General features: G+C 42.9%; 1 protein-coding gene across 2 annotated transcripts in view; it reads left to right on the top strand.

The window, feature by feature from the left end:
* The window catches only part of HUNK (hormonally up-regulated Neu-associated kinase), a 55,175-nt gene extending 40,134 nt beyond the window's left edge, over positions 1 to 15,041 (top strand). The window contains exons 6-10 of one of the 2 annotated variants that reach the window (XM_034060048.1): positions 538 to 673; positions 4,557 to 4,725; positions 5,788 to 5,871; positions 10,875 to 10,938; positions 13,286 to 15,041. In XM_034060048.1, coding sequence (XP_033915939.1) covers positions 538 to 673; positions 4,557 to 4,725; positions 5,788 to 5,871; positions 10,875 to 10,938; positions 13,286 to 13,932 — 1,100 coding nt within the window. In that variant the 3' untranslated portion in view covers positions 13,933 to 15,041. Of the gene's footprint in view, positions 1 to 537; positions 674 to 4,556; positions 4,726 to 5,787; positions 5,872 to 10,757; positions 10,939 to 13,285 lie in introns of both variants that reach the window. The other variant, XM_034060047.1, reaches the window with a different exon arrangement.
* Positions 15,042 to 15,829: the final 788 nt, after the last annotated feature.

Raw genomic sequence — 15,829 nt, 5'->3', positions numbered from 1 at the left:
ATTTTACTGTACTCCTTTAATTTAGCTGAAACCTCCTGCTAGTGACTGTGAGTTGAATGGAAGCTGGGAGAGAATTTGTCCTTATAATGTCAAAGGGAGCCCAAACCTCCATTGTCTTCCCTCCTAGCTCTGCATCCCTCCTCTCCTCTCCACTCACCCCCAATCCATCTCCTTCTGCTTCAAGCACAGATTGAGCAGTTTGCCTCTGACCTGACATCACCCTCTTGAACTCACACAAAAATTTAAGTTTTGGCTAACCTGCTTATAAACTTCAAACATGCTCTGAAACAAAAGGTGTTTTTTCTCCTCTCTTTTATGACTCTATAAATCATTGTGATTATAAATAACTGTGTATTTTACTTATTAATCCCTTACCAATTTTTTTCCTTTTTTCACAAAAACATTAGCACATACTTTAAGGAAAATGTTCCTTTTCAGTATACTCTTGGTCAGGCCACATACCTGTAGTAACTCAGTGATTGTGTTTAGTCATAAAACAGATGACATATTGGGGTGCTTTTCTTGATTTCTTTACAGCGGCCATAAACTTTCTACGATCTCTACTAGAACCAGATCCTGCAAAGAGACCAAACATCCAGCAGGCACTTGCAAATCGATGGCTTAATGAAAATTACCCTGGAAGAGCACCACCCAATGTCACGTATCCAAACAGGTACCATGTCAAAGACTGGAGAAAGCCTGCCAGGTGTATGTACATTATGTGTATTAAAACACGGACCACTCTGTTGTTTCAGTTCCATTAGTGTGACAGCATCTGAGTGCATTTTCTGGGATTGGTTTTGTGACTCCATCCTAGAAGTTGGTAGGATTGGCCACTGAATATGCTTTGCTTGAAACAGTCAAAACCAAGACCTTAAATTAGAAGCTGGCATACAATACATTATTTGCAGGGTGGTCTGGGGTGTAGATCATATGACTAATTTGCTCCAGAACTTAGAATGGGTGCATGTGACAGGTAGTTTTGATCTTCTTCTTGTTTGCAGTAAAAGCCAAACTCCTTTTCCAGTAGAAGCTATGCCTATTTGTGATAAATATGTGAGGTTGCAAACCATAGTGAGAAAGATCAGTTAAATGATCTTGCTCTCTTGGTTGTTGATCTTGAACACCTGTACAGTGCTGAATGCATAACTAAATGCAAAAAGACAACAAATCTCACAGCCAGACAAACAACCATTCAGGCAAAAAGAAAAAGGAAGATGCTTGTGGTCTGTTTTGGTTAGAAATAATCTTGCTTGACTTTAAATAACTGCAGTGTAGAGTTGACAGATGAGCCAGCCAGCCTGGGCTCTCATTACAGTCACTGGAGATAAATAAGGGCACTTTTAAATAATGATTAATGTGACTTATTTTTGATTCTGCAATAGGATGACTTTGTGCCCAGGAGATCTGAGTTCCTTTCCAGTGACTGTAAATGGAGCCTCAAGCAACTCACTTAGAAATATGTGTATATATTTGATCAGATAATCTTCTTGTTGTGTCAAAGCCCATCAGCTACGTCTCATACACATCTAGTATCTGCAGAAGATTCACTGTAAGAGTTACTGGCTTGCAGGCCAAGATCCTAAGTGACACTGAGGACATGTTGGTCACAGCCTGCATGGTCCAGGCTCCTACTTGAACTTCCTTCCCTCTGCGTAGACAGGAAAGGGAGGTGCCCTAATTTAGCAGCAAACGTTCCTTTCTAGAGGTAGTGTCTGAACTTTTAAGTAGGGCATTGTGGAGAATCACTGTGACTATGCCATTTGTTCACCTGAGAAGAATAACAGGTCTTCTGCTTTTCAAAATCTGCTTTTCAAAATATGAGCAGCTTGAATGCCTGAAGGCATCACTTTAGCCATGCACTGAAATGGGGAGGGCAAATGTGAAGGCAGCTGCCTGGAATCCCAGACCTATGTGGGCAGAATATAAATACGGCCCCTACGAAAAATTGTTTCATAAGGAATAAGAGTGAGAACAGGCAGACCCATTATCTTGACATTACTGCCGCAAATTTAAGAGTAGTTGAGTTAATTTGTGTAGTATGCTGTCCAACAAAAGGAGATCTGAGTTTCTATGGTTCATTGGTCTGTACTGAAATATTGTGCATGTGAACATTGTGTGGTAAAGAGAGAGAAAAGAATTGTAAACTGAATGAGTCGTTAAGCTAATGAAATCACTGTCATAATGAGTCTAATCAATCTCCCAAATGTGGCATCTGTTAAGTGAAAGTTTAACTGAGAGCTGTGTGGGTAATTTGATTCACTTGCTTGTGTGCACCTTGCCTGCAGAAAAGAGGAAAGAAGACAGAAATAGGGCTTAAATGTGCTTTCACAATTCTTTTGCATTTGTGGGTACATTTTCATGACTACGCTGTCATTCCAAGCTTGCAGTTGTCATGCTTTAATCAGGTCATGGTGGAAATGTTCCTTCTAGAGTTTGCTCATTGGTGCAGTTAGATAGGTGACTTAAAGAAGAGGCTGGCCTCTATTAGAATAGCTGTGCAATGCTCTTTATTTATGGAGTGCCCATTAATCATTCCCTTTTAAAGGCAAGCAAATAAAATGAAAGAACAGAAGAAAATGTGTTGCTGAACCATAGAGAGAGCATGTTTGCTCATGCATATATGTGTATATGGTGATAATGATAATTCTTTCCTATTATAAGCACTTTAAAGGGAACATCAATGTGGAATGCTATGCTTTGCTATTGAAAAAAACCAACCCACAACAGTTTCATTTCTTTCTCATTGCACTATTTTTCTCATAACTTGGTCTGAAATCAAAAGAAAAGTAGAAAGATGCTCATTCTGTCTGAACCCAGATTTTATGTGGAGCTGTAAATTATAAAAACCATACATATTCTTTCTTTTAATTTCATTTTGGGGGGGGGGAATATTGTTTTAGTTTAATTAATTGATACCCCAAACACGATCCACATAGACTTTGTAGTACTGGAGCCTTAAAGGCAAAATATCCTATGAAGCTTGAACTATTTAAAGACATGGCTCGACTCCTTTTGAGCTTGCCTCAGAAAGTACTGCCAGAGTCAGCTTCAACAGAATTTCACCAAGTTTTTGTTAGTGTGCAGGTATAGTTAAGACATGCTTAAATAGTTCTGAAAAATCCACTCCTGAATTTGCAAAGAATCACTTCCTTTCTTAATCGACACAAGTGAGAGGCTACATTATGTTCTTGCAGTGCTCTTCCACTATTCTGGGGGTAATACCTGTTGTTCCCAAGACAGAAGCATGTCAGGAAAGAGGAGAGCACAGAGATAAGGTGGAAGAATGGCAGAAACTGCATTTTCAGGAGAATATTCTCTCAGGCTTTTTATAAGCTTGCTTTTATTAAATAAATTCCCTGAAGGCAAGCAAAAAATCCCATTTTGCTGAGCACTTGAAGTAGAAATTGCTTGAATTTCTTTTGCTGTCCAGATGCTTTAACGTGCAAAAGCCAAGATAAGTTTTGCTTTTGAACTTAAAACCCCCCAACCCCAAGCATTCCTTAGCTGCAGAACGAATGCTAATAAGCTTGCCGAATAAAGGAAAAGAGTTATTTGAGCTTTTCCAGACTGTGATTCACATCTTGTGTAAGTCTTCTGCATCCGACCCAGGCTGCTGTCAGTGCTGTTGCATCACAGGTGCACAGGACAGGGGGATAGCAGGTGGAGAAAGGTGGAGAATGGTTATTTTGAAGGGGGAAGGCAGGTTATGAAAAAGCCCGCACCCTAAGCTCCCCAAAGTTGCCTTAGCCAGACATTAAGCTTGATGTTAGGAGCAAAGAATATCCTTTAGAAACCAAATGAAACTCAGCATTTCTTTGGAAATGGATGGGAGTTGGCGGGTACATCTGGGAAGCTGGCCAGCACATTTAGAGGTCTAAATAGGAGCAGAGTTCTTTGGAAAATCTGTTTTTAACTTGAGTTGAGAAGACGCTTTTCCATCTCCACAATGCTGCTGTACTCCATTTCTTGCCTTGGCTGTTATAGACTTTATAGAAGAGCACATACATAAACACATCTTACGCTTTTAACCAGCGTGAGTAAAGCAGCAGTTTTACCATTTTGAGAGGTGCTGCAATAACCCTCCCTAAATGTCTCTTTTCCATGGCATGAATATTGTAAACATGTAAGGGTGAAGCTGAATGCAGTGGTGTTTGATTACAAGGAAAGGGTCATTTCAGAAAGCCAGTAGTAGATACCTGAATAGGATTTTACCCTTTTCCTTCAAAACCAGATGGATGATCTTAATAGTCTTCACCGGTCAAATGTAGGATAACTAACAGGGCATCCCAAGCATCATGGTGCCATTTTGCATCAGGGTAGGAAATGATGGAAGGAGTGCTGTTAGTTCAGCTGTCACAGCTTCCCATGGTGTCCGTGGTTCCTGAATAGTCTACCCTTTTCATGCCTATCATGGAAGGAGAGAGTTAATCACTCCCATGTTAGTGAGCCTTTCAGGCATCTTCTCCACACTCTGCCATGTCCCCCATGGCTGGCAAGGCTCTGTCGCTGGGAGGATGGTACAAATGGCATGCTCTGCCTCTCGCTCTGTGCAGGATTCACCTTGAAGACCTCAGCCAAAGCGTGCTGCTCCATATGACTGAGAAGCTCGGCTACAAGAACAGCGATGTCATCAACACTGTGCTCTCAAACAGGGCAAGTCACACACTTGCCATCTACTTTCTACTTAATAAGAAGCTGGAGCGCTACTTGGCAAGCCTTAGGGTAAGTACTGCTTGCTGCTGATTCTTTGGACAAGTGGATGAGCAGGGTACAAAAAGTGCTCAAAGTTTCCCTGCTTGCTGGCATTAGATCTCAAGGCTTTACCCAAGTTGGTTTGGTTTTGTTTTAGCCTTGGGGTGTTTTCCCCTAATTTTGTAGTAGTAACCATGAATGGGAAGTATTTCCTAAAACCTAGTAACATTATTTCAGATAAGAATTCCCCAGGTTGCAGAGATAATTGCTGATAGGCTTTATATCTCACAAGTGCCTGTTTCCACAGGAGTTCCCCTCTGGCTAGGCAATTACCCTATAGAAAGCAAATTTTGCCATGCAGAGCTTTACTTGTGACTTCTGGTGTAATGTGTCCCTATGCTGAGACAATTCTGCCACTTGAAACACGAATAACACAATGTAATTTGATTCAGGAAATCAAGAGGAAGCTTAAGAGCTATTAAGATTTTATTTAGTTTTTAAGTGAAAACTTAGCTGACAGTTTTACATGAGAAATAAAATGAATATAAAGTCTCATCATCTCCTGCTGACTTTCCTGGCTTGAGGGTCAGAAACACTGCTGATGGGTTTGCGCAGCAGCTTTCTCTAGGGCAGGACTCTGCTGCCACATGTCATCCTTCCTTGTACATCATGGGGAGCTGAGCGCACAAAGACAAACTGCATGCTCTCTTCCCTCAGCCTCTCCACACAGCTGCCTGTGCTCTGGCAAGGAGTATTAACTAATTGAGGGTCTGTAGCCGCCTACATGACTGCATGGTCAGGAGAGTGGGTTGTATGGAGTTTTGTTCTTAACGGGCTGGCTCCTCAGAGAAGTAACCCCCAATGGCCTTCCTATCTGACAACAGCTTCTTAGTTTTTTTTCTTTTATCAGCTCTTTTAGCAAGCTTGTTTTAATGTTGATGTCATCAATGATATTTAAAATGTAATGGACCAAATTCACCATCTTTGTATGCTGAATGCCAAGAGTGGATATGGTCCAGAAAGCTGTAATCGAATGTTAGTTGTCTCTAATTGTCTTGCATACTTTTCTTTTCCATGCTTCTCTCTCCACAGAAGTCTGAAGGCCAGGACAGTATTTGTCACAGGAACCAACTGTACCAGATAGAAAAATACAAGGCAAATAAAGACTCCTATGAGGTAACGCTTATTAATGCTTGTTAAGGTACTTTGAAAACAGACTGTGTTCGAGGATCCGTGTTGGTTGCAAATAAGGCCGTGGTTTTCTTGACCTGTGGAATAAAAAAAATAAGGTCTCTGGCCTTGCTTGTGCAGGGCAAATAATTCCTCCGTTTCTTTTCAAAGGAACCATTATCATCTCCCTAGAATGGAAGTGTAAAGGTGACTTTCAGCTTTTCAACTTTTATGAGGAAAATGAAAGTTTAAAATGCTCTATTTAGCAAAGAAATAATGCAGACTTCTTCAGGGGGCTCTGTAGTTTCACTTCAATTGCAAGTTGCTGGTGTTGTAAGAAGACCGTAACTGTGTTTCTACCAAGACCTTGGTAGCATAGGGCAGAGAGCTGAGTGGCAGACATAGTGGTCCTCCCAAGTCACCTGGCTTTCCTGGTGTCCTGCGACAGCCCTGGTTTGACTACCAGAAATGATCAAACTATTAGAACAAAACTCTGTCCAGGTTAGTATTTTTTGCTAGCCCACCGCATTGTGAGGGACTTCCCTTGGCCAGAGAAAAGTTTTAACCAGGTTACCTTTTCTCTGTTGGTCTCCAGTCTTTTTACCTGCAAACAGAGAAGGTAGTTAGCTTGAAAAGAATACATATCAGATAATAGGAGTCTTCTATGGCTGAATTTTTCTTCCCTGGCTGATTCTTTGCCAAGCACTAAAATTACAAGGGTAATATGAGCTGTGCAAGTCTTACCTACCAACACGAAGAGCAGTACTCTTGAGGAGCCTACCTTTTCCAAAAGCTACTGTTCCATGCCGGACTGATGAGCTAATTGCAGGGGCAGATTTGTCTCATGGCTGGGTTTGTTTATTTTAAAGGCTGCTTGTGAGACAAGTTGAACTGCAAGCCAGATGGCAACATCAGGGCAAAGTCCTTCTTCTTTTCCTACATAAATCAAAAACTGTCTTACTTAACTGTATCAGCAGTGGGTAGACTCAATGAATATTTCAAAACACTTTTTGACAGCTTGCTTCCAGCTGTTGCAGGGAAACCTTCCCCTTGAAACACAGGCATCTGAAAGCAAGCACTGGGATGATGCATGGACTCTCTGGGCCAGCTTCCTCAAGCTGCTGGTGTCACTGCTCTGTGCAGCAATGGAGAGCCATGGATGAGTCTGCCTGCCATCCAGGCATTACCTTACAGCTTCTGTGTACCTCCTTCACTCAGAGTTAGTCCCAGTGTAGCTATTTAGAGGATGAGGGGGTGTTATTTCTTTCTTTAAATAGTTACCTTGGTGCAATCACAGTGCAGACACTTTGATAATAATACAGTATATTCTCCTTGCATGGACATAGCTGAGTATAAAGCATGTTTTGTATGGTTTTAGGTGTATTTACACAAGGTACCAGGACAGTTGAAGCAGCACACGTGAATACACATCCTGGATGTTACTGCCATTTGTAACTGTGGTAGGCATCTCTCCTAAAATGCCTTCCTGAGGATGGGAGCACATCCTGGTAGTGTCTAACTCATGCCACTGGTTTCAGTGGGTGCCATCAGGACTCAGGGGCAGGGATTTTGTAAGCTCAGACAGATTAATATTCCAGAGTTCAGAGTCCCTTATTACAGGGAGCTGGTCCTTAGGCAGACACTGCACAGAGTGTAGCTGTGTGTTGCCATGGGAATAGCAGGGAGATTGCCGGTCAGCCTCAGCTTCGCCAGCTGATTTAATTTCTTCCACCTCACTCCAGTGATGTGAAATAAGGACTTTGCCTTGGGCCAGGGCTGCCTCTGCCTGCCAGCAGCATCACCTACTGCAGGAGCAGGCAGCAGGCACACGGGCAGCGGCCATGCCCAGCCCCTCTTCTCCATTAGGTTTCCTAACCTGGGGTGGTGTGATTAGCATGCCAAGGCTGAGGGTGCTGGGAACTGCTGCTGGTGCTAAGGAGACAGGCTGTGTTGCAGGCTGATTTCATTTTAGTGCTCAGAGTGGATGTGCCCATAGTGCACAGGGAGGAGGGAGGAAGGCAGCAGTCTGTCTCTCTCTCCCCATCTCTTTGTTTTTGCTGGAGATGCCTTAGGTGATGAGTTGCCACCCCCCACACTAAATCTAGGGGACCAGCACTGGGGATACCTGCCTCCCACAGGGTAGCTAATGGACAATTTTTGAGAACTTGTATCATTGTCCTATCAACATTTCATACATGGCCAAGGCAAATACCCTTTATCCTCCTTTCAAATCCGTTGCTGGGACTAAGAGTAGGTTTTAGGGTCGAGGTCAGGACAGGAAATAGCAGAGGATGATGTAATGCCAAACCTATTCAAGTATAACATATTGGTACAACTCCTGCATTGTGTGACAGCATGCCGTTACGTGGCTGTGCATGGTACAGTGAAGAGCAAACTTTTACAACTCCCCTGAAGGAAAACTTCCTTTCCTTTTAAAATATAATAGTATGTGGCACGTTGAGAGTTTAGGGTTTTGGTCGTTTCCCCTCTCATGACCATCGTCTGATAGAAACAATGTTGGTAAGTTTTAAAACTACTTATAAGACTATTTGCAACATTCACCCAGGGTAAACTAATTAACTGCCTATATAGATATGTGAATTTTCTCTTTTTATGGGTGCTTTAATTGTATGGAGTGACTGCTGCTTAGAGACCATAGCAGCAGTGTGAAGACAAAGTCAGGAGCACTGGGCAGGTGAGGAGCTGCAGCTTCGCTCTTGCACCATTAGGCTGAAAATATTGCAGCACTGAATTGTCCTGCATTCTGACAGATGCTGCAGCAGCCAACATGCAAATTCTTTCCTCACCTATCCAAAATAGCAGAAAGCCATTAACAATCTTGATCAACTCCTTTAGGCTTAATATAGTCACCACTTGATCTCATCCTCACAAGTACCTTTAAAAAAAGATACTCAGTAGAGCCCAGTCTCTGCTGAACTTGGCAGCAGAGTTTCAGAGCCTTGAGAGGAAAAATGCTATGGTGAGCTCAAAGTTAACTATACAGCTCCCACTGCCTCTATTGTTGCAGCTTGTTATTCACACAGATTTATCGTTATTATTGCTGTTGTTATTACTTCATCGTCATCAGTATGTGACTGTGCTTGCCAAGATAGTGCCTGGGATTGATTAGATGTTGTGTCGTTCCAAGCACAGCATGTCCAGGAAGGAAAAAACGGTTCGTGCCAGAGGTGTTTACAGCCTCTAAAGGCAAAGGGAAGAGCAGCAGGTGGAAGAAGAGGTATCACATAAGCAAAGTGATGATGGCTCTGTAATGTGCTGGTTTCCATGAAAGGGTTAGCCAGCTTTAGCTAGCTAAAGGGAAAGAAACTGGAGATCAGGGCAGATGGAAAGAAGGCTGGGGACAAAAAATGCATGCACAAAAGGAGACCTCACAAAAGGTCTTTGGTTCTTGCTCTTCCAAGTCACCTAACCACTTCTGTAATAAAACTAAAAACTCCAGTTTGTGATTCACTGAAACTCTTCCTCTTGATTCCATAACTTCTGAGAAATCAAAGATTAATGAGCCCAGTGGTGCCCAGACACCATCTGTGCAGGAAGCTGGAACTGTGTCTGAGTTGGGAATGATCATAACAAGTGCAGTCCAGTTATCTTCCTTTTAGATGCCTTAATATGTTTCCAGAGCTACTTAGTGTTCCAAGAGAACCCAAACTGTCTTCTGCTTCTTTCTTGCTTTTCCCTATCTCATATATATGCACATTACTTTGCATCTGAGGGTTTTCATAGACTTCATGTCAATGAACTTTCGAAAGAAAATCATCAGGAGAGCCAGCCCTTCAGCAGTGCATAATTATCAGACAAAATACAGGCACAAAACTGGGTGAAGGAACTTTCCTGTGAGTCCAAAAAAAGACTTGTACTTACACTGACTTTTTAATAGGACACAGCAAAACATGTTGCTTAAGTGAGAATCACAACCGCAGAAACAACCCCGAAGTAACTGGACCAGAAGCCCCACCTCTTTGAGGTTGGTGTCTCAAACCAGATCATGCAGCTTTGACATCCTTGAGGCCTTTGAGGTGTAGCACAACAAACCCATAAATTTGATGCATGACTCTTTTTTATGAAACAAAACTTTTGCTCCCCCTGAAATCAGTGGCAGGTAGAGAGTGTTATACAGCTTGTAGAATCTAGCGATTCATGCTGAAAGAAGGTACAATGAATTTTCCCTGTAAAACAGTGCTTTGAAAACTTCAGAGTCCCACTCCCGGTTTTTGTCTTAACTCTGTCACTGCTGGAGATCAAACCTATCTTTCAGGATGTAGGTGCTTGCAATCCCCCTTCAGTTGCCTTACCCGTCACGAGGAGTTAGACCTCAGTGAAGGGTTGTGTCAGCAGTTTTCTTCCCCTGCATGTCTTCTGCAGTTGCAGAGATGCTGTAAAAGTAAGGGCTTTTTCCTCCCAAACTTGTTTGGACAGAAGGTAAATGACTCAGCTTCTCTAAAGCTTTCCAGCTCACCTTTTCAAATGCCACAGGAAGTGCAATAAAGAGAAATCAAAAACCTATTTTCAGTGCTTAAATAGGGAGGCAGATTTCAAGTATGGAGGAGCACAAACCTCTATCTGCTTAAACCAGTGAGGTCTTCTAGGATTAATGGCCTTTGAAGAGAAAGCTTTCCTTTTCCTTTAATTTTCCAAAGCCAGCTTTCACACTGCATGATTGTCAGAGCAGATGGGAGCCATGAAATCGTGTCAAACAGATCTGAGGATAATGAGACATGGAAGATTGAGGGTTTTTGAGTAGCCAGGATAAGTTCCTTGTAAATGTACAGTTTTTAATTCGACTTTGGTAAGTGGTGTGCTTAGAAGTCTGGGGTTCATTTAAGCTTCCCTTAAGTAAACCAAATTGTTCTTGTTTGTTTTACAACTTAAAGGACAAAAAACTCAAAGAACAAGAAAAGAAAGGGGAGATTCTTCACCGTCAGCTCCCAAAGAAAACTGAGAAAAGTCCAGTTTCATATAGACAGCCTTCTTCCTGTCTTATCTCACAGATACAGAACACCAAGGCTCTGCTGAAGGACCGGAAAGTCACCAAGGCTGGAAGTTCGGAGAAAGGTCAGTGGGAGCAATACCAGTGGTGTGTTCTTGTGCGCATGTGCATGTGTGGGCATGTGCACTATTAATGAGAGTGTCTTGTGTGTTGTGTTTGTGTTAGTAAATAGTCGTGGGCTTGCATTAGCTGTCTGCTTTGGAGGTGGCATGTGAAGGAGGACTGGATAATATAGTCAAACATCCTAAGGAAACCATGACAGTGTTCAGCAGTCATGAATCCTCACTTTTACTTCTCTTTTTATTTGATAAAATTCCCACAGTGTTTTAAAAAAGCTTTCTTTTCCTATTTATACGTATTTATGCAAAATCATCTGCACTTCACACTAGTGCCTTGAAAGCATCAACACCCACCCCAGATCACTGACAAACCAAAGCTGGTAGACAAGCTTCTTCCTACTGGAGAAGGTGTTTTACAAAAAGGGAACTAAGGGGCAGCAGGGGCAGAAGTCCCTGCCCCTGAGGAGAGTGCCGGTAACAGTGGCATCCCTGGGAGAAGCAGTAGGCAGAAGCTGAAGGTGGAGAAAGGGTAAAACGGCAGCTGAGAGGAAATGCAGGTGGGACTGCCAGCCCCAGCAAATTTCAGGCAGCAAAAGGAAGGGGGAAAGCATTAGCGGGGAAAGCATTAGCAGGGAAAGGAGAAGATGAGGCAGCCAGAGGAGAGCAGAGCATTAATCACGCAGGGTAGGAGGCAGCCTGGGAGGTATGGGTGAGAGCTGCTCGCAAAAGGAGGTGGAAGAGAGGAGTTGGAGAAAAAGGGGAGTCAGCAGGGAAAATGGAGTGTTGGTGGTGCACACTGGGGAGCAGGAATGTGGTGAAGCCAACTGTTAAATGAAAGAACTAAATGAGGGGAGGTCACTACAGAGCAGCATGGGGAAAAGCAGAGAACAAAGCATTTACTGTGGTGTCAGTGGGTTATTAAGAGTGGTGGATTATTGTAGTTTCATGCTTCTTCTCATGACTTCATTTATAATTGTTTATCAATTTATCAATTGATGCTTTCTGCTTGAAAAAAATGTCAGAATAGTGTTTGTCTGGGAGTACGGCACCTCTGCTGCACGATAGCAGTAGTTTTAGAGCTGGTCAGAAATGGGACATACTCTTTTGTAAGAAATGTAAAAAAAACATTTTAAAAGTGCTCGTTTTGTTGAGATTGTTGTTCCTTTTGGGAAGAAGGCCGAGGGGGAAATAAGCCGAGTTAGGTGTCTCCCTGCTTTTTTGAACTGAAACCTGAACGTGATTCAAATTCCAGCTAAAGCATTTCTCTGCTTGTGGAAACTGTGTTTTGACACTTCTTAAATTGAATGGTCAAAGAATTTTGACCACTTTTAGAAAGAAACTAGTCAGATTAAACCTGGTCTGCTTTTCCCAGACAACTCTCAATGTGGGTGATTTCATCCCATTCAGGTCTCAATCCCTGCCGAGACCATCCCTTTCAAAAGAAATACATGTGAGATTTGTGGCTGTGACCTGAAGGCTGACAGACCTAAACTATTTTATATCCCTTTTAGATGGTTTGAGACCAAGGGAACTTGTGGACAGTGATTAATTGCCAGTCCACTATTCTTCCAATTAGGGGGAACCAAGCAAAGCAGGCTCCTTGGAGAGCTTTCCATAAAAGAAGCAAAATGTGTTTTCTTGAGATTAGCTTGGCATAAGCAAGTGCCAGCATCCTATAGAAATGGAGCAGATCTTCTCCACGTGCTGTTTTGTTTTACTGGGCCGAATCCTGCAAAGATTGTTCCATTTATATTTGGTCCCTGTTGGAGGAAGATACTTGCTAAAGTAGATGCAGCAAATCTGTTCCAACTGTAACAGCCTGAATTTGGCCAGTGCAGCTACTCCATATTTACATGTGTGAAACCAAGAACAGATTTTGTTCCAAAATTGAAGGAGAGACATTAGGGATTAACTCAGTATTGTCCCCTGTGTGTCTAGATATGTCAGTGAATACAGTGTGCAGGCCCAGTAAAACCCATGCAGAGTTGTGCTAAGAAAGGAGAAATGTGAGATTTCTCAGACATGTCCTTAGAGGGTATAATTAATACAAACAGCTGAAGACATCTGTGGTTTTCCATTCCATGTCCTTGTCTTACTCAGTTTAAGCACTGTGCCTGCCTTTGAGGAAAGTGGCAGATAACTTATCCATGAAACAACAACGTAAGTATCAAATGAGAATCAGGGAATTAGGTTCTGAGTATATCCCCAAGACCATTTGTTTCAGCTAGTGCATTTGTCACACTCTTCTCAAATTTGTTAAAGGTGGTGTTGGATGCTGTCTGCCATAACGCAGAGAAAGCAGTGCTGTTAAATGCAATCTGCTCTTCTGGTTCCTTTTCTGATTGCTTTGCAGACTCCAGCGGTGGGTTAAGCCCTTTCCATGAACCCCTGGCAGCCAAGACTGGCTGTGTCACTTCCAGCTCCCTGGAGTACCTCGAAGTCCAGCAGCCGCCCCCCAGAACTCCTCGGCTCCTCAAGAGGCAGGAGTCTCCGCAGCAGGAGCCGCACCGGATCGGGGGCCGGACAAAGGACTCCCCTCTCATCCTTAATATTGTGCACTCCTTCGAGTCGGTTGACAGAGAGGACCAAATAGACCAGGTTTCCCCCTCTCACCAGTACAGGATTTTAGGCTCGCCAATGAATTTCCCTTATAAAAGCTCAAGTGAAAGGACATTGTCCCCACTTTTTCAGGCAGGGAGTACATCCCCGGTCCATCCCACCCAGGTCTCTTTCACATATGAAGAAAAAGCATATCCAGCGAAGGAAGAAGCAGTGTCCCCTACTCAGCTGGTTTCCAACAACCCCTTGGGCAGCCCTAACTGTGTTAAAAGCAGAGGCAGGTTCCCCATGATGGGTATCGGACAAATGCTGCGGAAAAGGAGCCAGACAATGCAATCAGCAAGCGACAAGCCACTGGAAGCGAGGATGCCTCAGCTGCAGCAGATGAGCCCGACACAGATTTCCTTCAATGCAGCAGATGCTGTCAGTGGCCAGTGTTAGTCTGATGTACTGGGATTTGTGCTGCTGTTCTCTGGGACCTAACCTTTTTTACCTTTAACAAGAAGGGAAAGCTACAGGCATGTTACTGTCACTATGTAATACACCACAGTGGTTCAGAGTGGAAAATCAGAGTTCTGCTTGTATGGAAGGCATTGTCCTACATATTAAACCTGAAAGAAAAGGGCTCTGCTTGTGCTGGTAAGAAATATTAGCATTTGGCATCTGACTCCATAGTAAAACATGTCTTGAAAGAGCTATGCAGCTGGTGTTGCAGTAAGGTTGATTAGAAGAACAGCGAGCATTAACAGTTTGATTCATGAAGGTAATCTGCGTGGTGCCATGAATGCCAGTCCCATCCAGGATCTGTGGTAAGACTGTCCATGTTCCATTTGCCTGTGTTACACAGTACGTGGTACAACTATAGGCATTGTTCACGTGGCTAGACAAGTGGAAAACTCAAAGTACTATGTCCAAAGTCAACTTGCTAACAAGCCCTGCCAAGAAGACAGATTTGGTAAAGCTTGAGTAAAGACACGACTGATCTAAACATTCAGAAAAAAGTGGGAGTATTGGAAGCCAAAGCAGATTTGATTGTTAATTACCTAAAGTAGCTAATAGTGAAATCATTTTTATCCTAAAGAAAATGATGTTTTAATGATGTCACTCAGAAGAAACATGATTACTTAAAACCAAGTTTCATCACATGGAAACTCACCGCACTAGAGGCCTTTCATATGACAGGTCTGCAGGTGGATGCTTCAAACAGTAATCCACATCACAACACGCTGTGTCTAAACAATCCTGTCACCTTCGATTTTTGCATCTGTACTAGTTCCATGGTGCACCTACCCCTGCATTAGCCCCTGTTACAACGGGGCAACATTGGACACGCTTGAAAGCTTTTCTGAGAGACTGCAGTGAACTAAAAAGACTGATAAAAGGACACATGAACCTGTACCAATACCATTTTATACTGCAATGTTGGTAATGCAGTGGTTACCAAAAATTCAGTATTGTTATGCGGGATGAAGATTAACTTTCTAAAAGACACCATCTTTGCATACTGGTCTTGTTTTTCTAAGTAAATGATACATCTGAGAGCTTGGCAACAGTTTTTTTGTTCTGCTTTTGTCTTAAAAGCATTTCCTATAAATTAGAAGGTTTAGCCAAAGACTACTCTTTTGTTTTGTCTGTGCTGCGCTTGTGTATGTGTTTGTGTGCACAGGACATCTCAACAAAGGTTGTTCCAATCTGGTTCCCAAGCAGGCAGCTCTGGCCTGCTTATGCCCCACTGCTGCCCACCCACTTAACATCATTTCAAAACCCACGCTGCAGAGGTGTTTTCTTTTTGGATTTGGAAGGTGGGGATTTTGCATTGAGACCATTGGTAGGAATCCATATCCTGTTTACGTCAATATTTTTGCAAACGATTTTGTGGCCCCATTGCTTTGGTGTCTGTGCAGATGTGAGAGTTGCCCCTGTTTGAGAAACTGTCCTTCCAGTTGAATGAGAAATATACACAGAGACTGGGGTAGGAGAGCCCGCAGAGGCGGGGAGAAGGTCCCCAGCAGAGTCCATAGTTGAGTGTGTGTTCCTGATTCTCAGCATAACACAGGCCTTACACCAAAATCTGCAATAAAGAAATTGGACATGAATCCAAATAGTGATGGAACAGATAACTGGGATGTTCGGTATGTTGAATGCTTGCTGGCAAAGCCAGCAGAACAGAATTCCCAGAATGCCCTTCTCTGGGCTCTCTGCAGGTGGGCACTTCACCTCAGCACTGAAGCTCATCCATCAGTTTAGTATGGGGAAGCCCATATGTGTCTTATACTCTCCATTGTATTGAGGAGACCCACCTCTGGGGTACTTAAGCTACCTGTAAAACAATATATAT

The sequence above is a fragment of the Melopsittacus undulatus genome, chromosome 2 (genome assembly GCF_012275295.1).
Source record: "Melopsittacus undulatus isolate bMelUnd1 chromosome 2, bMelUnd1.mat.Z, whole genome shotgun sequence".
Lineage (NCBI taxonomy): Eukaryota > Metazoa > Chordata > Aves > Psittaciformes > Psittaculidae > Melopsittacus > Melopsittacus undulatus.
The sequence above is the reverse complement of the archived record's forward strand: the minus strand, read 5'-3'. Positions and strand labels throughout refer to the sequence as shown.